This window comes from Delphinus delphis, chromosome 15 (assembly GCF_949987515.2).
Source record: "Delphinus delphis chromosome 15, mDelDel1.2, whole genome shotgun sequence".
NCBI classification, from domain to species: domain Eukaryota; kingdom Metazoa; phylum Chordata; class Mammalia; order Artiodactyla; family Delphinidae; genus Delphinus; species Delphinus delphis.
This window is the reverse complement of record NC_082697.1, coordinates 9,908,276-9,933,318: the sequence shown is the minus strand read 5'-3', so window position 1 is coordinate 9,933,318 and position 25,043 is coordinate 9,908,276. Positions and strand designations below refer to the sequence as shown.

Below are 25,043 nucleotides of genomic sequence, written 5' to 3'. Positions count from 1 at the left end.
GAGACCACAGGAGGCTCCTGCCCACCTCGGGGGCGAGTGTGGGTCTGTCGGTTCCCTGGGCTTCTCAAGTCTTAGGCACCAGTACATTGGTTTTTGTTTTATTTTACTTTGCTAAAGCCAATGTTAAGTGGGTGCAGTTAACCACCGCCCCAAATCTCCTGTCTGATAGTCCTGTCTGCCACGTGGCTGGGCCGTACTTAATAAGATGCTTTCCTGTTGGTTTGCGTGTCTTCGCGTCTAAGCTTCTAAAGCCTGCAGTCTATCATCCTGACGTCTGCACACTGATCTCTTTAAAGCTGTGATGTCCAACATGGTAGCTTTACATTTAAGTTACTTAAATAGAAGAGTTAAATTCCTCATTCTCAGCAGCCACATTCTCAGCGCTCCGCGGCCACAGGTGGTCCGTGGCTATGGACTGGACGGCGCGGATGCAGAACATTCCAGCATGGCAGAGATTCTACTAGACGGTGCTGCTTTAGAGCAGCTCTTTCAAGGCATCTCCTCCCTCCTCGCTCTTGAACAAACCTCAATGCCACAGGAACATCAGCAAGTGGACCCCACAACTGAAGGCAATTTGCCCAAAGAGTTTCCCAAACTTCAGCCCTTTTCACACACACGGGATTTCTACCATATCCAACTAATTCTACCTTCTAACTTCGTAAGTTTGCCTCAATTTGCATACCTTAAATCAGCGATTCTCAACAGGGAGAAGGGGGTTAGTTACTGGTATCTAGTAGGTAGAGGAGGCCAAGATTCTACTAAACATCCTACAAAGCCCGGGACAGCACCCACCACAAAGAATGATGCAGCCTGAAATGCCAGTTGTGCCCTGGTTGAGAACTCCTGACCTGGATTTTACTTATCAGTACATAAATGTGTCTTAGAAGGTAACTTAAAAGGTAACCACTATCATAAATGCAAAACCAGTATCACTTGCCATAAACAGAAGGTAAACATCAAAATCAACACAATATGAGAAGCAAACGTTACTAAATTCCAGATACAGTGGCTCCCAGCCCCCAGCCTGCTGCCTGCTGGCCAGTTTCTTCTGCTATTCAAAAGTGGGCCCCGACAGGGTTAAAAATATTGAAGGAAAACTGAAAAAGGAAGTGTCTCGCTATACATCTCAACGTGATTTATTTCCTGTCCGTGAATTACTCAGGATCACTGTAGCACCTGGGGCCATCACCTGCTATCTGGGGAACTACTGGCCTGCAGTAGAAGCCTTGGGCTTGGTGGCAAATTTACAAGTGACGAAGTCCTCCCCCGGCCCCCAGGTCAGTTAAAGCAGAAGAGGCGGCAGCCAGGCTCCCCCGACATCTGGATTTATACCCACGACGCTGCCACACCCCGTCTGTCCAGGGGTGGACGTCAGCACCCCGGAGGTCCAAGAGGGGGAGCTGCCTGGAGCTGTGGGGTGGCAGCTGTCACCCTGCTGTTGCTTCTCAACACAAACTGAGCTGTCACTTTCCCAAATTAACTGCTATCCCACATTCTAGACAGGCTGGGGAGATGGGCTACAAGATAGAACCCCTGAGTGCGAGAAATTAATGTAGAGGCTGAAAAAGAAGTAACAAGCAAGAGTCTCAGTTTCACAACAGCAGGACCACGTGGGCTAGAGGAATAAACACCAGCTTTTAAACCAGATGGGCCTGTGCGCAAATCCCAGCCCCGTTCCACACCAGCTGTGAGCCCTTGGACAATTCATCTTCTGTGATCCCCACTTTCCCTATCTGTAAATTGACAGTAAGACCCGCCTTGCTGAATTACTACGAAGACTGAGGATTTTATCTATAAAGGGTGTAAGACAATGCCTAGCACATAACAGGCATTCAATTAAAAGTAGATCTTATTTCTCTTACGTTATTTTTCCAGATTGAAAAAAGAAAACATGAAAATTTTCTCACCTGAATAGCAACGGCTATTCAACTAGACTAAGATGTAAGGCTAGAAATAATCTCGTCTACGCTGCTTCCAGCTTACACAATTTAAACAAAAGGAAACCAAAGTGGAGTTCCTTACGACTTGACTCTGAAACAAAGGTTTCGATAGCCAATAGCCTGCCAACCGGATGTGCAGTGTTTTCACACAATCTGGCCAAATGCAAGGAAAAGCAAATATTAGCGAGGGACACGCCAAGGGAACAATGTTTCTGGAAAACGTACCTACTGCAACAAGGAGCTGGCGCCCAAAGAAATGATCATCTCTGCCCTGGTGCCACTCAGCAGGCACTCAGTAAATATTTGCTGAATTGCCTGCATGACGTAGCCACCTTCCCTGAAGCCGGAGTCCAGGAAGTTAGAGTCTCAGTGTTGACGCCGGAAAGATCCAGGAAGAATGTAAAGGAAAATTAAAAGCAACACGGAGAACTCACAGATACAGAGAACAAACTAGAGGGTGCCAGTGAGGAGGGGCGAGACAGGGGAAGGGGATTAAGAGGTGCCAACTATGTATAAAATAAGTAAGCTACAAGGATATATTATTGTACCGCACAGGGAATATAGCCAATATTATATAATAACTACAGATGGAGTACAACCTTTAAAGGTTGTGAATCACTAGGTTGTACACTTGAAACTTGTATCATAGTGTACATCAAGTACACCCCAATTTTAAAAAAAGCAATATAGAGAAAATAGTCTGCAGCAGTAGCTCTCAACGGGGGTAGGGGGTGAATTTGCCCCTGGGGACACTTGGCAACGTCTAGAGAGATGTTTGGCTGTCATGACTGCAGGTCCAGGGAAGGGAAGGGCTACTAGCATCTAGTGGGTAGAAGCCAAGGATGCTGCTAAACATCCTACAGTGGACAAGACAGCCCCACACAGAGGATTATCTGGCCCCAAATGCCAACGGTCCCAAGTCTGAGAATGCTGCTCTAGAGCGGGACTGTCCCCAACATTTCTGTGCAGAGGGAGATGTTCTCTAGCTGCACCATCGAACACACCAGCCATTAGCCACACATGGCTGTTGAGCGCTGGAAACATACATTTTAAATTTTAGTTCATTAATTTAATGAATGAAAACAGCCACATGCGGCTAGTGGCTACCACACTGGACAGCAGGTCTAGAAGGACGTAACCCAAACTGTTAAGCGCAGATGCCTGGAGGGCAGGTGGGGGGGGACTGGAAGGAATGGAAGGGAAGGTATGAAGGGAAACTTTTGCTCTTTGTTCTAGAAACAGGGAAGTGGCTAGATCTTTTTTTTTTTTTTAAACCAGGAGAATATAAAATCTAGGATCTGAAAGAATGCAAAGAAGGAAGTAGTTCACTGAAGTCTGAAGTATCTCTGGCCACAGGAATGCTACTGTCTGGAGAAGAAACAAGACGATAGTTGTCCCTCTTATCCACAGGGGATACGGTCCAAGACCCCCCCCAGGGGATGCGTGAAACTGAGGATAGCACGGAGTTTTTCCTATACACAAATACCTGTGATAAAGTTTCATTTATGAATTAGGCACAGTAAGAGATTAATAACAATAACCAATAATAAAACATAACAATTATAACAATATACTGTAATAAAAGTTATGTGAACATGGTCTCTCTCAAAATACCTTATGTACAAATTTAATGCCCTTTTCATCTTAACTAAAGTACTTATCACACACTGTGGCCATAAGTTTTGCAGTTTGAGGTGCACGAAAACTAGCCCAAATTTCTTTTTCCCTCTTCATAATTTCACTGATAGAAGATTCATTCTTACTGTGGATCTTAGCAACCTCAGCATACGACTTCTTTTCTTTCCCTTAAGTCGAGAACTTTCACCTTTTCACTTAAAAGAAGCACTTCACAGCTTCCCTTTGACATGTCCGAATTGCCAACATCACTATTCGGGGCCATTATTAAGTAAAATAAGGGTTGTTTGAACACAAGCACTGTGATACTGGGACAGCTGATCTGATAACGGAGACCCATCTGAGTGACTACCGGCAGGATATGCGGGACAGAGGGATGATGAGTCATGTCCAGGGCAGGACTAAGGAAGACACAAGATTTCATCATGCTACTCGGAACAGCAGACAATGTAAAACTTATGAATTGTTTACTTCTGGAATTTTCCATTTCATATTTTCAGGTTCATTAAGGGTAACTGAAACCATAGAAAGCGAAAGCTCAGATAAGGTGGGACCACTGTTTACCAATGAAAAAAGCCAAGTCGATGCAGCAACTTCTTCAACCGTACAGCTCAGATCCTCTGACCTAGCAAGTCTACCTAGAAGGACACAAATATTGGTACTGGTGACCAACGGGAAATGCACTAGGAGGCCAGCAGCAGCAACACAGAGAGAGAGCAAAACCCTGGAAATGACCAAATGCCCATTACGGCAAGACCCCCCTGTACAATGGAAAGAATAAGGTAGAGACACACACACTGGCAGGACAAGATCCAAGTGATAAAACGGAAGGAAAAAAGCAAGCAAAAGATAAGCAATTTATTGTGCTATATTTTAATAAAAATAATATATGCTGATATATGCATGGGAAAAAATACTAGGAAACAAATACACACACACACACACACACATAAACTGTTAACTCTGGTTCTCTGGGGTAGGGGGCAGTCATGGATGATGCAAACTGTCGCCTCTCCCTATTTCTCGTGCCTTAAGTCTTCCCCTATTGGTCTCTTTCTGCTCAGAGCACATGACACCTCTCACATTGCATCCAACCCCACGATTCAATAATTATGAACTCAAGTTCACCCCTGTTACCTTTTCATCCCAGGTCCTCACAGTCAAGCCACCGATTGCAGCCAAGGCAGGTGAGCTCCAGAACTCTGCACTTTTAGCTCTTCCCTGGCTGTTTCGTTTTTCTCCAACTCCCAACCCCTGTGCAAGACTCATCCACACCAGACTTGCTCAGGCAAGCCCATCACCCAACTTCTACTTATCCGTCAAAACCCAACTCTGTTATTCCCGAAGAGAAGACGAAGCAGCTCTGTTCTCCCTTAGACTTACCTGTTTCTCTCTAGACCAGGACTGGCAAACTCAAATCTACAGAAGCCCAGAAAGTAACAGAAAACAATAAATGAACAAAAATAAACACAGGATCCAGTGGGGTGGGGCACACTGAGGAGACCAGATCTCATGGGAAGGAAGTAGCTGCCCCCAGATCCTACCAGGATACAATTCTACATAAGCCCAGCACAGTAGACCATCCAATTCTTCAAGACAAAGACAAAACATAAGATTGTGAGATGCAAACACTCAGTTTTTAAATGTTGGCAACTGATTCAATTTTAAAGTACTAGGCAAAACTAAAACCACACTGAGAGATCATTTTTTTTACTTAGCACGATGACGAAGATCAAAGAGCCTAACAACACCTGTGCTTGGTCAGGATGGCCAAACAGGCACCTTCACTGCTGGGAGGGGCCTAAATCAGTGTTACCTTGAGGGAGGGAAGCCTGGCGACAGCTATCAAAATTACAAATGGACATTCATTTTGACCCAACCATTCCCCTTCGAGATATTCCATATGTTCCAAAATGGGTATAAAGACCATTCACCATAACATCTAGTAACAGCAAACTAGAAATAACCTAAACCTCATCTGTAGTAAACTGCTTAAAGTACATCTATTCGATGGAATCCAATAAAGCCACTTTAAAGAAAAAATTTAAATAAAGAAGCTTTTTATGTCCTGATATGGAACAGGCCCAGGGTGTATTGTTAAGTGAAAAAAATAGGTTGTAGTGTGTAAGGTGTACTAATAATTGAATAAAAAAGGGAAACATCCCTGCATGTTTGTCTAGATAGATATAAGATACTTGTACTTTTTTTGGTAGATGGTTGAAGTTTCTCCAGAACGACACTGAAGAAATTGATGAGTGGTTGCCTGGAGAGGGAGGGGCACAGGGTAGGTGAATGGAGCGGCGGGAGGGAGACTGAGTGTGCAATGTACGCACTTCTGTACCTTTTAACACTGAACTGGGACTTCCCTGGTGGCACAGCGGTTAAGAATCTGCCTGTCAATGCAGGGAACACGGGTTTGAGCCGTAGTTCAGGAAGATCCCACATGCCGCGGAGCAACCAAGCCTGTGTGCCACAACTACTGAAGCCCGTGTGCCTAGAGCCCGTGCTCCGCAATGAGAAGCCTCCGCAATGAGAAGCCACCGCAATGAGAAGCCCATGCACCGCAACGAAGGGTAGCCCCCGTTCGCCGCAACTAGAGAAAGCCCACGCGCAGCAACAAAGACCCGATGCAGCAAAAACAAACAAACAAATAAATTTATAAGAAAAAAACCAATACTGAACTATGTGACCCTGTGATTAAACTTTTTAAATTTAAAACCAAAACCAAAAAAGAACCCAAAAACCCCACACTGCTGCCCAAACAGCACACAGCTCTCAGTCTGCAGCCTTAAATCTCAGCCACAAGCTTGTGGGTCAGAGACCAGATACTGCTCGCCTCCCACCCCAGGCCTGGCATACAGCAGGTGCTCGGTCGCTCTGCGTGGATCCCTTCACATGCCCCAGGCACCCAGCGTGCAGGGACCCTACTCACACGTGGACACTTTCACTAGGCCATCTGCTCACGGGTTCTAGAAGAGGTCTGGTGCGGCAGCACCCAGCAGCAGCCCACAGAATGCCAGAGAACTGAACAGAACTGAATGATTACATGGAAGGCAATTCCCCAGATACCAGGACAATAAGCGAGAACAGCTATAAAGCGCTCAGCGTGTGCCGGCTGTCCATGTGAATTACTTCCCTTGATCCTGACCCCCATTCCGTGGGCGCTCTCATCGCCCCCCTCCCACACTGAGAGTCCTGCAGCTGGTGGGGGGCAGAGTCAGCTGTGGGTCCAGCAGGTGGACCCGAGAGCCATCGCTCTTAACCGGCGCCTGAAGACCTCACACTACAGCAGACTCCAAGAGCCACCTCTGAATTGTTCAGACGACCACCTAGGGAGGAACCCAATGACAGAGACACAGCAGGACACACGGAGGGTCCCCAGTGCCACCGCCCAGGCCCGCATGGCTCCTCCCTCCACCCCACTGTCATCCTTGACAACGGCTATCACTGCTACTGTACTTCCCGGGGGCCCCATGCTTGGGATCTAAGCACCTGACACGCATCAGCTCATTCAGTCCTCACACGCCGCCCCCCCAGCACTGTCATCATACCCGTTTTCAGAGAGCTGGACTCTCTCGCCCAAGGTCATATAGCCAGTGAGAGGAGGAGGCCAACGTGGACAGAGGCAGCGGTGCCTGAATCCAGGCTCTCAGCCCCTCGAGGTGCTCGGCAGCCAAGCCAGGCGGCGGGGAGCCAGCCCTCCACCGGGAACCCGCCTCCTAACCGGACTCAGCTCCATCCGCGCTCCTCTGGAGACCCTCCACCAGGAACCCGCCTCCTAACCGGACTCAGCTCCATCCGCGCTCCCCTGGAGACCCTCCACCAGGAACCCGCCACCTAACCGGACTCAGCTCCATCTGCGCTCCCCTGGAGACCGGGGCCAAGGCGCTGCCCCACCGGGCGTGGCTCTGGCACCAAGCCCCCGGGAAGGCCACGGGGGATGTTTCCAAGGGCGCCTGTAAGACGCCAGAAGTTACAACACCTGTCGCTTGGGAGGAGTTTACCTCTGGAAACAGGTGGTAGAGGGGCTGAGGGGCTGGTCCGAGGGCAGCTCAGGCGTGGCAGGGCCCTCACAGGGAGCACTTCACACCTCTCCTAATGATGCTGCTGCAGGGGAACGTGACCCTGGGCTCCAACGACCCCACTACAACCCTCACCCTCCTCTGCAGGGAAGCAGACGTGCCCTTGGCCCTGTTGTCTACACACAGCTTTGTCAAGAGAAACTGGATCTAGAAAGCCTTTTATTCGTTCAACAAACATTTACTGTATGCTTGCAGACTCCGTTCTCTCTCATAGCCACCAAACACACACCACTGTGAGGTGTTCGGTTCCCCCCCGTCCATCCACAGAGCGTTAGCGTTACCACGGAGCCAGCCTGTCCTCAATCGACCACAGGCCCCTACTGCCCTCCAGCTCCACCTGGCTCACACGTTAATAAACAGGAAGCCTGATCTGTGGCCGACAAAGAAAGGAAAGCATGTGTTTTTACTTCTTTCTCTTTTTTTTTGAACTTTCCCAATCTCGGGGGTTTGCGCTAGGCAAAAGGCAAAATTATCCTGACCCTGGAACAAGGGCCATTCTGGCTTTCATGGGGTGTAAAATGGCAGAGCCCTTCTAGAAATTCATTGTCCAAGATGTAGCAAAAATTCATGCATCAAGATAGCCTCTAGGGACTTCCCTGGTGGTCCAGTGGTTAAGACTTTGCACTTCCACTGCAGGAGGTGCGGGTTCCATCCTGGTCAGGGAGCTAAGATCCCACATGCCCCATGGCGTGGCTAAAAAAAACGAAAGAAAGAAAGAAGAAAGATAGCCTCTGTAGACTAGGTTCTAATTTCTAACAGCAAAACCCAACGAAAATAATGTCACCCAATAGCCATCTGATAAAGTTATAGATCAGAAGGAAACATACCTAAATGTTAATAGAAAGTCGGGCTTTAAATTCTAGCTACTGCATCTTTAACCTTTGTCTAAGAGAAATCAGTAGTTTTCTTTAACAGAAACTATTACTTTTATACTAGAAAAAATAAAATGCTAGTGTTTAAAAGTCCCGTGTGGGGTGCTCCCCTGGTGACGCAGTGGTAAGAATCCACCCGCCGATGCAGGGGACAGGGGTTCGAGCCCTGGTCTGGGAAGATCCCACACGCCCTGCAGCAACTAAGCCCGTGTGCCACAACTACTGAGCCTGTGCTCTAGAGCCCGCGAGCCACAACTACTGAAGGCCACGAGCCGAGAGCCCGTGCTCCGCAATGAGAAGCCCGTGCACCACAATGAAGCGCTGCAACTAGAGAAAGCCCCCGTGCAGCAGTGAAGACCCAATGCAGCCAAAAAAAAAAAAAAAGTCCCGTGTGGGGCCCCAGAGCTGGGGAGGGCTCTGAGTGGGTCAGGTACCTCCAGGGCCACAGCAGCTGTCTCCGGCTTGACTGTACAGGGGCTGTTCTCTAACAAGCCCTGGTCCCCCAGGCCCCTGGTTACATCACTGGGCACAAAACATCCCAGTACTGCTCAGGGGATATTAGTGACTGACAAAGGCTCAGCCCCAGTTAATGCAACAGCCTGGAAACACAAGAAATCTCAGTGATGCAGCACGAAGCAGCTGGGAGGCAGCGAGGACTGAAACGAAAGCATCTCCAGCCAAATAGCAAACATGAGATCACCATAACCCAGGCCTGGGCCTCCCTCAACTTTCCCTTTGTGTGTCTTTGGCGTGCCTCTGCTTTGCAGGGCCAGCATTCAGAATGAATACATTATATTTATAAAGTGACAATAAGAATCAACTTGTAAAACTACAGGGCCCTGGTTATGTAAATTAAAGGTGTCTCCTCAAAGAAATAATATGTTGCCACTTAAAGTGTCATTTAAAGAGCACATCATGATACAAAAAAAGCCTTACATTAAAATGCTGAATGACAAAAAAGCAGGAAATAAGAACACATGTGCTACATGGTTATAATTCATCAAACAATGTACACACGGAAACAAGACAGGAAGAAAACAGCATATGCTAGAAGGTTTGTGTTAACTGTGGTTGCCTTTGAAGGGAAAGTTACACCAGTAACTCATTCATCAGTTTTCTCTGTTCTCCAATCTTTAATACACATGCACTCACTTTACAATTAACAGAAAGTAAATTTTATACTTTTTTATTGTTTCCCTTATGATGAAAACTACTCAAGAGGAGGGTGTTTGGTTGTAATGTATGCAGAAATAGAAATATAATGTTGTGCACATGAAACTTACATAATGCTACAACCCAATGTTACCTCAATTAAAAAATATCAAAACTAAGAAATGCAAAAAAAGAAAAAGGAAAGGAAAGAAAGATCAAGCTGCAGAATATACTGGGAGGAATCAAGGTAGAAACAAGGATTTGTGTTAGGACAGAGGCTGCAATCTTTGAGCTAGTGTGAGCTATGGTGCAAAGTTATCATGAGGCAAAATAAAATCAAAGTAAAAATAAAAGGAGAGTACTTGGTCGGAAAGGCAAGGCTGCTGTGATGCGACCATTTTGCCACGTTTAGGTTCAGGGTTACCATGATGTGGCTATCCTGTACGTCTAAAACTTGACTTCAGAGCAAGAAAATGAAGCCTCTCTCAAATAAAATTTTTGTTGTTGTTTTTTTGTTGTTGTTGTTGTTGTTTTGCGGTACGCGAGCCTCTCACTGTGTGGCCTCTCCCGTTACGGAGCACAGGCTCCGGACGCGCAGGCTCAGCGGCCATGGCTCACGGGCCCAGCCACTCCGCGACATGTGGGATCTTCCCAGACCGGGGCACGAACCCGTGTCCCCTGCATCGGCAGGCGGACTCTCAGCCACTGCGCCACCAGGGAAGCCCCAAATAAATATATTTTTTAATACATTTCTTGTGATACTGCTATGCTCCCATGAGGAAGGCTAAAGCGAAAAATGACAAATACCAAGTGTGGACGAGGATGTGGAGCATCTGGCACTTTCCCGGGTGGAGAAGCACAAATTCGTACAATTTGGAAAACTATCAATTTCTACTAAAGCTAAACACAAATATCCCCAAGGGCCCAACAAAGCCACATAGTACATGTCCTCAAGATAAGCTCAGGAAGGTCCACAGCAGCACCATTCATGAGACCTCAAGCTGGAAACGTCCCACTTGTCCATCAGGAAGAGATGGGATAGAGGGGTCACAGAATACAGCTGGCCCTGGAACAACATGGGTCTGAACTGCACCAGTCCACTTACTTATATGTGGATTTTTCTCGATAAATAACGTACCTGTATTTTCATTTTACACATCTTTAAATTAACTAAGTTTGGGGAAAAGTTTGTGTTTGATTAGAGATCACAACATGTAAAATCAAAAGAACTAGCGTTTGAGTCCTTATTCTATTCAAACTGTTTGAGTTTCTGCTCTCGGGTGAGTCATTTATCAATCCCTTTGTTTTTGAGGCAAAGACAGCAAGCAGTACCAGTACTTGGATTTTTGACTGGTTGGGGGTCGACACCCCTGACCCCCTCCCCCTCATCGTTCAAGGATCAATGACTTATTCATACTCTGACTTCATACGGCGGATAGGAGTGAACAAACTACAATAAACATGCAACACGGTCAACCCTTATGAATCAAACATGGAGCAAGAATTAACAGGCATGAGTGAGTACCTGCTACATGACTGCATTTACTGAAAGGTCAAAAACAGGCCCAGCCAATCTCTGTTAGAAGTCAGGATATAGATCAAGGCAGGGGAGGAAGGAGGCAAGAGGAGGCTTCTGAGGTCAGAGCCTGTTTATCTACTGCCAGTTACGGGAGTGTGTTCACTTCATGAAAATTCATCAAGCTGTGTGTTTATGATCTGTGCACTTTCCTGTGTGTGTATATATACACGCATGGATGTGTACATATGCATAGTTTTTTAAGCAGCTTATTTAGGGGAAAAAACCCTGCGAGGTGGGACAAGTGGGGTTGTCTGTTTACTACCTAGTCCTTTGATTTACCCGGACACAATTGCGTGATTCCTTGTATGAGAGCCTCTGACTGCCTTTAATCTGGAGAACAGAAAAAAGAGGGGAAAGGATGGGGGCGGGGGAGGTTCTCCAGTTTTAAATTTTCTTTGCACTTTCATGGGGACTGACTGTATAAAAGCTAAAAAGTATTCAGATTCAAATCACTTCCTTTTACAGGGTGAGTACACACATTTTAGAAATAGATGTTCTGCACTCCCCCACCCCCGCCATTAGCATGAATGTCTCTCCTACAGAGAGAGTGAATTAAAAAAAATAAGGATCAATATGGAAACTAACTCTGAAAACAGATATTATGCTTCTGATGGATTTACAGTGATTGGGATAATTTGAAGTTTCCAGAATTTTCCTCTGTCACATCACTTCTGCTCTCTGCTTCTACCAGGAACAATGGGGTACACACATATTTACCTCCAAACCACTGAAGGCTCACAAACCCACAATTCCTCTTCCCTCAACAAAAATCACTTCCTCTAAATGGCCATTACAAGAAAACTCAAATAGGAAAGGGCACAGAGACAGGTTGAGATATACAATTTGCTGCAGAAATTCAAATTAAAATGAGCCTTTCAAAAAAACTGAAATGAGCTTTTAATTCTAAACCAAAACCGTTCTTCAGTTTGTCACCTGTAAAGTAGGGCTGTCAGGAGGATGAAATGGGATGGTCCACGTAAAACTCTTAGAAGAGCACTGGACACCTAATCAGCACACAATAGGGGGCAGCAACTATTATAATTCTCATCAAATTAATCTAGCACAATCCAAGTGACAAGAACTAACAAACCAACCATCCAAAGCACAACCTGAAATGTGACCCCTGTAAACTCTTTAAGCAAAAGGAAACATCTGGGGACAGCACCTCCACCTTACGGAGCATGTGGCACGTGTTTTAGGTTGCAGGGGGGTGGGGGGTGGCATTCAGCTCTAGTGGACATGACTTTGCAACATGGAGAACTCTTTGCTTATGGAGAATTCTTGAGACCGGACTGTCTAAAGAAAAGCACCAAAGAACTCATCATCGGTCTAAAATAAAGGTTTACTAAAAACACCGAGAGATTCCTCACCTACCAAAATAACCACACGATGCTTCCTATATTAGCCTGCTCAGGCTGCCATAAGAAAATATCACAGGCCGGGGGGCTTAGACACTGGAAATTTATCTTCTTATAGCTTGGGAGTCTGGAAACTCCAAGATCAAGGTGTCAGCAGATTTGTTACCTTCTGAGGCCTCTCCCCTTGGCTTGCAGACGGCCACCTTCTCCCTGTGTCCTCATGGGCTTTCCTCTCATGCCTGGTATCTCTCTTCGTGTCCTAATCTCCTCTTCTTAGAACACCACTCAGATTAGTTAAGGGCTCACCGTAATGGCCTCGTTTTAATTTAATCACCTCTTTAAAGGCCCTGTCTCCAAATACAGTCACTTGCTAAGGTGCTGGGTTAAGACCTCAACGTGTAAATTTGGAGAGGGACACACGTCAGCCCATGACACTTCCCAAATGCTTTCTTCCAACAGCTCAAGACTTCCTTAGCTGCTAAATGAGCAGCTGAACTCAGAGTTAAGAACATAATCTAAACATAAATCTCTTGCCCAGCAGGTTCTTCTTTTTTCATTCTTTCTTTTTTTTTTTTAAAGACAGGATGAGTCACCTTAAGGACAGTAAGGGGCATGGCTTTTCATAGAGTGTACACATTCCACTCATCCAGGGGGTCCTAACAGCTGCAATTCTGCCCACTCCTACTCCTCCCACCCCCCGGGGGACATGGCAATGTCTGGAGACAGTTTGGGTTGTCACAACTGGGGGGAGGGTGCCCCTGGCATCTAGTGGGTAGAGGCCAGCGATGCTGCCCAACATCCTACAGTGCACAGGACAGGCTCCCAAGGCAGAGAACTGTCAAACCGAAAATATCAATAGTGCTGAGGCTGAGGATCCCTGAGGTCTACACTGGCCAAACCCTACTTCATCTTGTGTCACAGCAGATGGCCCAGCAAAGAGGGGGAGAGCCTACCAGGCCCCGTTCCCTCCACAGGCGTCTTCTTCCTCAGGAAGGGCAGCCAGCAGGCTCTTCCCTGGCACTGGGCAAATGCCACAGAGATCTAACTGGAAGAAGGCAATAGTCTCCAGCCCACCCAGCTTTCCAATTCACACAAGAAGCCTTTCTTTCCATGGGGCCCCTTCCAACTGTCCTCTCCCACAAACCTCCCACAAACTTTAGACAATGATTAAAGCAACGTTAAGGTCCCAGATGAACTGGGTAAACTAAACATCGTTTAAAAACCATGGTTTTTGGGCTTCCCTGGTGGCGCAGTGGTTGAGAGTCCGTCTGCCGATGCAGGGGACACGGGTTCGTGCCCCAGTCCGGGAAGATCCCACATGCCACGAAGCGGCTGGGCCCGTGAGCCATGGCCGCTGAGCCTGCGCGTCCGGAGCCTGTGCTCCGCAATGGGAGAGGCCGCAACAGTGAGGGGCCCGCGTACCGCAAAAAAAATTTTTTAATAAATCATGTTTTTCATGGACAACTTGGAAAAATAAAAAGAATTTTTAAGTCTACAAATAACAAATGCTGAGAAGGTGTGGAGAAAAAGGAACCCTCCTACACTGTTGGTGAGAATGTAAGTTGGTGCAGCCACTATGGAAAATAGTATGGAGGTTCCTCAAAACACTAAAAATAGAACTACCATATGATCTAGCAATCCCACTCCCGGGCCATATATCCGGACAAAACCATAATTTGAAAAGATGCATGCACCCCAATGTTCATAGCAGCACTATTTACAATAGCCAAGACACGGAAGCAGTCTAAGTGCCCATCGACAGATGAGTGGATAAAGAAGATGTGGCACATGTACACAAGGTTATTATTCAGCCATAAAAAAGAATGAAATAATGCCATTTGCAGCAACATGAATGGACCTAGAGATTATCATACTAAGTGAATAACTTAGACAGAGAAAGACAAATATCATATGACATTGTTTATATGTGTAATCTAAAACATGACCTAAATGAACTTATCCATGAAACAGAAACAGACTCACAGACACAGAAGACAGACTTGCGGTTGCTCAGGGGTTGGTGGGATGGGCAAGGGATGGAATGGGAGTTTGGGATTAGCAGCTGCAAACTATTATATACAGAATGGATAAACAACAAGGTCCTACTGTAGAGCACAGGGAACTATATTCGATATTCTGTAATAAATCATCATGGAAAAGAATATATATATGCATAACTGACTCACTTTGCTATACAGCAGAAACTAACACAACATTGCAAATCAACTATACTTCAATAAAATAATTTTTTTTAAAAAAAGAATTTTTAATCTATTAGCACAACCAGCTTATCCCTTTTCTTTCCCCTTTGTAACAATAACATTATATTTTTAGACCAACAGCACCATGTTATGAGCACAGGCCACCACTTCCTAAATGTCAGGCATGACGTTGGCACTTCTACAAACCTACCGAGCTATTACTGACTTCATACTTTTAAATCAACTCTGTGTTTTTTACTGAAATGTATTCTAAAAGAAATCTTCCTGTCACTACTACAAAGAGAAAACAAGTATCACTTGGCACAAACGGAAGGAACTATAAACATATTTGCTAACCTTTCAATGTTTGGCCACGAGCCACCTAGTGATCTCTGGCGAAGCTTCCCACAGGCCAAGCTCTGAATACCTCAATCAATCTTTCAAAGTCACATAAATAAAAGACGCTAGCTTTAAAAACAATCAGCACCATTCTATCTCTTTAGGTAAAAGTCATCAAAAAATATGTTACGACGAGTCTTTTTCTTTCTAAATTAAACCAAAGTCCACTCACTTTTAGGAGGGAAGCTCCAGGCACTTCACGTCCATTCCCAAAGGTGGCCATCAAGTCTGGCCAGTCCTAGTTAATGATTTTCATCACGTGCATCTGGGTAGAGATATTAGAAGAAACTTCTGTTTTGAGAAGTGACAGCCCAAAGTCCAAAGACGGATCATTCAACACCCCGCCTCCTCCTTTCTACTTGTTGCATGGGTGGCCGAGGTCAAGGTCAAATGGCCGCCCTGCTTCCTTAGGGACTGGCACCCAGGTGGCTCACTGGCCTTCCTCAGGGAAGCCCGGGCAAGAGTGGCGCCTGTATCCACGCTCTACCCTTCAGCATCTCCACCTGGGTTTGTAATTTCACATCTGGTGTCACTGCCTGTGCCTGGCATGGGCAGGGAGCACCTGGTCCGGGTTTGGTCAGTACAGGGGAGGGCCCACAGCAGGGATTCTGTAACAGGAAGTGGATGGCACAAGTGCAGCTGGGCTGGCAGAGGACACACAGAGCACTTCCTGATGGGCCGCTACCAACGCCTGCTCTGTTCTCGTCCAAGGGAGCAGAGAGCTGTTAATGCAACTCTCCACTCCATCACAGAGAGGGGAAGGGCTGGGGTCTATGCATTTCATTCACCAGCACAATCCCCCTACACGCTCCCCCCAAAACACCCCACCCCCCAATATTAATACCTAATATTAGGTATTAGGACTGCAAACTAATACCACGTCCACTGTGCCAACAGAAAGACACTGAAAACACACGCACCCCTACATACAGCCCATCCTTCTGATTTGTGATATTTGTTTTTGCCAATTCACCTACTGCCTAAAATTCGTAACCTCAAAAATCCATGCTCACAGCACTCTCGTGGTCATTCACAGACATGCTCAGAGTGGAAAAAACCATCCGAGTCACCCACACACATTCCCAGCTGAGGCTGAACGGGGCGAGGATCTGCCTTCTCGTCTCCGCTCTCATACTGTACAAAAGTGTCCTCTTCATGGCCTGTTTAGTGCCATGTGTCCTGCATTTCTGTGCTTTTTGTTATCTGTTATCACTGTTTAAAATGGTCCCAGCACTGTCAGCGTTCCTAAGAGCAAGAAGCCTGTGATGTGCCTCATGGAGAAAAACACATGTGTTACATATAAGCTTCCTTCGAGGCATGAGCTGCAGTGCTGTTGGTCACGAGCTCAATGTTAATGAACCAACAATATATTTAAATACCACGTCTTTCAACAGAAATATACCGAACACAGGGTTCTCTACTGATCAGTCGACTGCAATGTTGTAACCCAAGGCTCGCAGGAACCTAACCCTGTATTTCCCCCAGGAGCTGTGGTTCACTGTTCGCTAATTCAGTGCTGGCAGGGACTTCACAGAACAAAACTACTGCAAGTAATAAGAATCAACTGTACTGTATACCTAATACTACCCTCCATGATGTCAACAGAGACAGGCATTTTAACATCACAAATCAGAAGTGACAGCTTCAATCAAAAGTTCAGAACTTCCCACTGAATAAACACATTTGTATAAAGAACTCCCTACGCGGGCACTGTTCGTCCACATCAACAGTGAATTCACATCACTGCTGCACCCTCGTCCTGGCGTGGCGTGAGCACCTCTGCAAAGGAGCACGTGGCCTGCAGCAGCCCTGCCACTACAGATTTAGTCATGTGAGGTCTGAGAGAGCTCCTGGCAGAGTCGAGTCCTCTGTGGCCATTTTCTGGCCAGAGTTCTTACTCAACCAGACTCTCTACAAAGTTCTAGAAAGACGAGGAGATCGTGTTACCCAGTGCAAGAGTCCGCATGAGGCTTGGTCCCTCTTCCAGGCTGTGCAAAGAACAATTTCTGGCGTTCTCTGAGGGCTCATATCTGCTCTGCATACATTATGCCCGACCACATGGGCTCATATCTGCTCTGCATACATGATGCCCGACCACATGGGCTCTTACTATGTCGCCACTTTACAGAAGAGGAAACTGAGGCACAGGAGGGAAAAGACAGTGGTCTGGGACTTCCACGGTGGCACGGTAGTTAAGAATCCACCTGCCGGACTTCCCTGGTGGCGCAGTGGTTGCGAGTCCGCCTGCCGATGCAGGGGATACGGGTTTGTGCTCCGGTCCAGGAAGATCCCACATGCCGCGGAGCAACTAAGCCCGTGCGCCACAACTGCTGAGCCTGCGCTCTAGAGCCCGCGAGCCACAACTACTAAGTCCACGTGCCACAACTACTGAAGCCTGTGCTCTAGAGCCTGTGCTCCGCGACAAGAGAAGCCACGGCAATGAGAAGCCCGCGCACCACAACGAAGAGTAGCCCCCGCTCGTCGCAACTAGAGAAGGCCCGTGCTCAGCAACAGAGACCCAACGCAGCCAAAAAAAAACCTCACAGTAGAAAAGAGAAATAAAAGCATATGTCTATACAAAGACTTGAATGTTCTTAGCAGTGTTATTTACAATAGTCAAATACTGGAAATAATCCAAATGTCCATCTTGGTGAACAGATAAACAAAATATGGTATATCTACACAATGGAATTCTATTAAGCAATAAAAAGGAACTTTAAAGCCATTGTGCTAACAAAAAAGAAGCAGACTCACAGACATGGAGAACAAAACCAGTTGTTACCAGTGGGGGGTGGGGGGTGCTAAATAGGGGCTGGGGAGCAAAAGGTACAAACTACTGGGTGTGAGATGAGCTCAAGGATGTACTGTACAACACAGGGAATATAACCAATATTTTGTAATAACTGTAAATAGAAAGTAACCTTTAAAAATTGTATTAAAAATTTTAAAATTAAAAAAAAAAGCTGTGAAAAAAGGCAGATACAAAGACAACATATTTTATGATTCCATTTATACGAAATTTCCAGAAAGGGCAAACCTATGAAAACAGAAAGCAGACCAGTGACAGCCTGGGATGAACTGCGAACAGGCACGAGGGAACTTTTGGGACTGATGGAAATGTTCAAAAACTGGATCGTGGGGATGGCTGCACAAACTCTATAAATCTACTGTAAAAAAATCAGCGAGCTGTACATTAACAGTGGATGTATTTTATGTGATGTAAATTATACTTGAATAAAGTTATTTATAAAAAAAAAAAGCTGAAATAGACTCTGTACCTAGTCAGCTCTTTCTTAACCCAGTTCATCCAAAACTTCCCAATGCCCCAAGTCCAAATACATCAAAAATCAAAGCATCCTTGTCCAATTTGGCCACAAAACCCCAAATTATCACTAAGAGAAGGCAAAGTCTCAGTTCTGCCAGAGCTGCTTTTGACAATATCTATCACACCAGGGCGTCTACATACCTGGATGGAATGGTTTATGTAGTTAATCATTTCCTGGATTTGATCAGGAAGGAGCAATGAAGTCAGTAATATTTCTTTACTTCCTACCATCAAAGGTCCTTCCTCTCAAAGGAGCGTTCTGGAGATCCCCCAAAGCAAACCTTACACAAAGACCTAATTATCACTATCTGTCCTAGTAAAGACCCCGGAGGTACTAAGCACTTAGTGTTCCAAACTTAACACGGATTAAGTCTCAAAACAATCCTAGGAGGTATACATAATTACTGTTACTCCCACTTTACAGATGAAAAAATGAGCCCCAGAAAGGTAAAGTAATCTCCCCAAGTTACACAGCTAGTGAGTGGCAAAACCCAGGCTTGCACCCAGCTCTCCAATCCTACGCCCACGCTCTTAACAAATCTCTTGTGTTTCACCAAGAGGAGAACTTCATTTAGCCAGAAGGAAAGCACATGATGTCAGAAAAATGGTTTCCAGCAACGTGAGGCAAATGCCTTGTGTCCAAACAAAACCACTGTAATAGTTTTCTCAACATCAGGATGTGGTAACTTTCTCAAGAGAGAAAAGAGCTCTGGGCTACGGGATTCCTCCAGCAAATAAACTGCATGTCTTGGTGACATATGCTGAGTGACCCCAGCATTAATTATACTCTGTCTCCTGGGACCTGTGGCACCTATGTTTTTGGTTTTTTAACCACAAAATCCCCCAACCATCCTACAGCTTTGAGCCATTAGGTAAAAAGAGTTGATCCACCTCCTCACACTGAGTATCCCTATGACCTCCAACACATTATTTAGCGTCACTGAATCTTAGTTTCCCTGTCTATAAAATGAAGAAACTAACTCCAAAAATTCACACAGTTGTTATGAGGATTTAAACACAGCCATTTATCTCAAGTGCCCAGCAAAGAGTCTGACCCATCACAAATATATTTCTTATTCCTTTACCTCCCCCTGCCCCCCCCACCTTAAACTGCAGGAAGCCTTTCCATCTCTCTGTGCTTCCAAAAGTGCTTCCCAACACCAAGATCCGCAACTTGACAAGGCTACTCCTAAAAATGCAGATTAAATACTAGAACATATACGCAAATACCTGGAATTCCAGATACATGAGTTGAATTTGAATCCATGTCACTGTTTAGGAAATCAATTAGTTCCAAAGTGGCAAATTCTAAAGAAGGAGTGATCTTCCATGCCAATAGCAAACAGAAATCTTTTTTTTTCCAACTGTCGGCACCACTCCCTCTGGGCCCCTGTATCAACGGTGCATATTTCTATCATGGTAATCATCACTTTTAAATAATTATTTGCATTTTTCTCTCATGCACTGAATCAGAGGTTCTCAACTATGCCAGCGCATTAAAATCATCAGGGCAGCTTATAGCCAGGTCCCACCCCAGACTCTTATTTCAAAGGTCTAAAATGGGGCAGGGATGGTAATTGTTTAAGCTGCCCAGGTGATTCCAATGCAGGGTCAGGAGGCATGCACCTGTGGTCAGGGCTTGTTTAATTCGTATATGCACCCCAGACACCTGACACAGACACAGACACAGACACACACACAGACACAGACACAGACACAGACACACAGACACACACACACACACACACACACACACACACGGCATTTTATAATTGTTTTTGGCACAAATTAATAACTAGAGGCTCTTCGAGTCCACTGATCATATTAATTCATTAAAACACTGAGAAAAAAAACATTTACTGAGGGTGTATATTACATCAGGCACTATGCCAGGCTCACGGCTCAAGTTAATTGTTATCGTTCTTTAGCCTTGAGCAGTCAGGATTACAACGCGCGCGAACAGTGAAGGAAAGGGTGGAGGGCTGTCGGTCTCTGGGGTCAGAGAGCCCGAGCGCAATCTGCATTTTGCAGCATCTTCCCAGCAGTCCTCGACCTCGCTGGGCTCGCTTCCTCCTCTGTATTCTGTCAAAGGGGACCCCTCACCGGGAGATTTAAGGAAGACTTTAAGAAGACAGGGACAAAGACCTCACAAAATGGCAGCTGGCAGCATTCTTCATTTTTCTTAATTCGACGGACACCTGGTGAAGCCAGCCTACTTGTTCACCCTCCTCACCCCCTCCATCAAGTAACTGACGCCGCAAAGAGCGGCCGCCACAGGGAAAAGGCCCAGAGAGAACAGGACGCCAAAAGGAAGGGTGGGTCCGAGGCCCGGCCCCGCCCAGCTGCGGTTCTCAGCCTTCACCCGACAACAGCCTCACCTGGGCGGCCTCGGAAAATGCACATTTCCAGGTCCCACCCCCAAGAACTGATCGGCGGGTCTGGGCGGGGCCGGGGAATCTGCATTTTAACCAGCTCCCCTCAACCTTTCCCCCAGCTAACTCTGTCGCAGGCGATGCCACAGACCCTTAACACCTCAACAGGTCATTGCCATCCTCCGAATAAGAAGACGGCAGGGCGCAAAACATCCTCCCGTCCTCTCTCTCCAAGTGAGGGAAACCCTCACCAGGCTGCCCAGGGGCCTGCCAATGCGGGAAGGCACAGCAGGTGGCAACCCCTACGCCTGCCAGGGGGCTCCTTCTCTCAAACTGGGGAACCGTGGCGGGGGGTCTCCTGTTGACCAGTAGGAACCCTTCTCGCCCTCCTGCGGTTACTAGTTCGGGTCCAGCCGGGGCCGGGAGGGGAAGGCGGCCATCTGGGGGCTGAGACCCGGAGGCACTGATGGGGACCCCCCCCCCGGCGGGTCTGCGGAGGAAGCCATGCCTCCCCCGACAAATAAACTGAGCATATCCGGGCTTCCGAGGACTCCACGCGCAGAGCAAGGTTTGATACTGACCGAATCGTAATTACAACGACAAGGAGTAATCAGGAAACAAAATGGTTAAGAGGCAAGGCTGATCCCAATTCCACGCGCGTGTAAACAGCGCTGGGCAGGCCCGGCTTCTCGGGGTTTCGAAAGGAAGGTGGGCATCGGTGAGAGGCAGCCGGGCGCTTGGGCCCAAAAGGGACGCGATCGCGCCGGGAGCCCGGGCGGGAACTGGAGCTGAGCCGAATTCCCTCCCAGCCCGCCCGCCCGCCCGCCGGCCTCCCAGGCCCGGCCACCGGCTCATGGCGCCGGCCAACCTGTCAGGCCCGGCCCGCCCTGCCCGAGCGCCAGGCTCCGGCCGCGAGCGGACAAAGGAGGGCGGCCAGCCCCGGGTCCCGCTCACCCGCCGCGGGGCCTGCTGTCCATCCGCTTCTTCTGGCGCACCGGCTGCAGTGGGATGTTGTCCGTCATGTCGCCCGCGCCGCCCGCCTTGGCCGCCGTGCCCCCCGCGCCGCCTGGGCCGCCGCCCGGTCCGGCCTCCGCGCCACCGCCCGCCGGCGCCGCGCCGCCCCGGGGGAGGAGGCGGCGGCAGCGGGCGGGCCGGGCCCGCAGCGAGGGGGCGAGCTCGCGAGCGCCGGGCCACGCGCGGAGCCGCCCGCGCGGCCCGACCGACGGACACGGGCGCACCATGGGCCCGAGCTACGCGCCGCGCCCGTTCACCCCGCGCCGCGCCTGCCACGGGGGGCGGCCGGCTGTGTCCGCGCCGCCGCCGCCGCCGCCGCCGCAGTGTCCCCGCCCCCGGCCCGCGCCGCGCGCCCCCCACGCGCGCCCACCCGGCCACGCGCCCCCCGCCCACGCCCCGCCGTGCGCGCGCGCGCCCGATCCCCGCCCCCAGCCGACACCACTTTCACGCGCACACACTGCCACGCTCCCTCGGCCTCCATCCTCTCACGTGCTCACCCTTGCACGTTCACACGCGACCCTCGCACACACACACGCACACTCATTCTCACCTGCTTACTCCGCACCAGCATCCGACCTTCACAATCACACACGTACACCTGCACGCACACACCCTGCTACACTCACGCCCATGAGTCACCTTTGTCCGCCCTGTATCTCAGGCCTCACACACGTGTGCCCCCAGGAGTCACAGTCACACCGGGACCCCACGCTCTACCTCACTCCGCTTTCCGGACTCCCTTACCCACCATCCTTCACCATCCCCTACCCTCACTCTCCCACCTGGACCCCTGAGATTCACAATCACAGCATGCACTTACGCACCTGCACACCCTCGTTCTCACACACACTCCTTCACCTACCTCTGGGGCTGACACACGTACCCTCTCAGTCACCCAGACCAACACGTGCACCTACATCCGCTCCTACACAGTGTCCTGGATCCACTAACTCTCCAAGGACTCGATAAAATTTTAAGAACAGAAAGATGATGAATAGTGGTGAAGGCAGGAGGGAAGGAAGTTAAAAATCCATATGTAATGAAAGAGCCTCAAAATGTAACGCCGTGTAAACTAACCTACGGCAACTAAAGGAAATTTTGAAGTAGCCACATCTAGTACATTTCATGCGGGATGCGGGTGCCTTTTGTTTGCGATGAACAAGGGCAAAGCCACCAAGTGTCTGTGTCTGGGGCCTTGGGTGAAGTGGATCCCAAACCAAGAAGTGTGACTTATCTCATGTTCCGATGAAGTTCCTCAAGAAAAGCATGTCATTAGACGTTGCTGCATGGCACCTTTGAAGGGAAAACAGCATTCTTTGGCTAACAGACCCGGTCTGCTTTGCGTCCTGTACCTAGGACAGTGCTAAGTGCACAGCGTGATACACACACGGTCAACTCTCAGTAAAGGCTCATTGAGTGGAGGAAATGTAAACATCCTGACCCACCAATTATGGCATCAGAGGAGGCCCCACCCTCTCCCACCTGCTCCCCTAAGGTCCCCTCTCAAACCCCACCCACCTCAGACCCCTTTCTCTACTCCACTACCATAGAAGGTAACAGACAAGACCGAAGAGATTGTGGCCCTTTAATCCAAGTTCCCCCACACAGCTGGTGTTGAGTAAATGTGAGCTCTTGTTTTTTGGGGGGTTTTGTTTTGTTTTGTTTTTGCGGTACGCGGGCCTCTCACTGTTGTGGCCTCTCCCGTTGCGGAGCACAGGCTCCGGACGCGCAGGCTCAGCGGCCATGGCTCACGGGCCCAGCCGCTCCGCGGCATGTGGGATCTTCCCAGACGGAGGCATGAACCCGTGTCCCCTGCATTGGCAGGCGGACTCTCAACCACTGCGCCACCAGGGAAGCCCTGAGCTCTTCTCTTGTCTTGTTTTTTGTTTTCTGAGCTCTTGTTTTAATCGAGCACCTAAAACACACGTGGAATCCCACATTTAATCCTCCCAGCCCTGCCAGCTGAGTCTAAATGGTCACACCCATTTCACAGGTGAGGAAACAGAAACTCAGAGTGGCCTGCACAAAGCAACGTGATTAGGAAGGAACTCAGCTGGGCTCCCAGGCCCGGTCTTTCCTGATCCAGAAGGCAGGAAAAATGCCCTCCAGTGACCAACGGATTCAGTTATCATGACATTTCCAGGTACCTATTAATCCTGATTCCAAATATCTTCCAGCTCCCTCTGCTCCTTGTGGAGCCCACCCATGGCCACCCTTGTCAGGCTGTGCCCTCATTGTCTAGAATATGCAGTAATAATAGTGGCTCCCTCATCTGAGATCTGTATCACTTCCACCATCTCCCAACTGTAGAACCAGAGGCAACTTACAAACTGCTGAGGCTCAGTTTCCTCATCTGTAAAATGGGGATAGTACCAGCCTCAGAGGATTGTTGGAAGGGTTAAATGGGCCAATCATGTACATAAAGCAATTCGAAGAGTGCAGACGCAGAGGGAGAATGTGGGCAGTTCAGGATTGTTGGAAGAATTCAGGGCAATAATAGGAACACGTAAAGCACTTAGTGCAGCGCATGCCACAAGGTCAATTCTCATCAAGGTTAGCTACTACAATTTCTCGTCCTCCTCCTACAATGAATATTATTTTTTTTCCTAACTAAAGAAAGAACACAACAGTGTTATCAAATGGTGGTCTCTGGACAAAAAGATTCTAGATAGATATTTGAAATATAATTCAGTCACTAGATTATTTTTTGTAGTAGTTAGTACAGAGAGCTCCATATCCCATCCCATACCCACCGTACCTCATATCCACCCCCACCCCAAACCCAGCAGTCTCCCGTATTAACATTTTGCATTACTGTGGTACATCCAAGTGGATCTTAAAATTTTATGTTTTGTCTATACTTTCTGCTTTCTCTCGAGTGAACAGGTATCACTTTTACAATGTCTTTCTTTAAGTAAATACATTTTTAAAAGACCAAAGAGCCCCCTCAGTCTCCAAAGGTAATAACATTTTCATATGAAAAGAGGCGATTTTTATTGCCTTTGCATTTTCCAAATTTCTTTCAGTGCACTTTTATAATCAATACAGAAAACACTAAAAGACTCCCTTCCAGCAAGGCAATCCCTCAGGAAAGGAGGCACTTAAAGGCTTTTA

General features: G+C 47.8%; 1 protein-coding gene across 3 annotated transcripts in view; it reads right to left on the bottom strand.

Annotated features, from left to right (window-relative positions):
• ATP9A (ATPase phospholipid transporting 9A (putative)) overlaps nt 1-21,984 on the bottom strand; it is a 134,232-nt gene extending 112,248 nt beyond the window's left edge. For 2 of the 3 annotated variants that reach the window (XR_009522259.1, XM_060033398.1), the window contains exon 1: nt 21,870-21,984. Coding sequence is in view for 1 of the 3 variants with exons in the window: in XM_060033398.1 (XP_059889381.1) it covers nt 21,870-21,937 (68 nt within the window). In the remaining 2 variants the exon portion in view is untranslated. Of the gene's footprint in view, nt 1-15,390; nt 15,452-21,869 lie in introns of those variants that run through there. The other variant, XM_060033400.1, reaches the window with a different exon arrangement.
• Nucleotides 21,985-25,043: the final 3,059 nt, after the last annotated feature.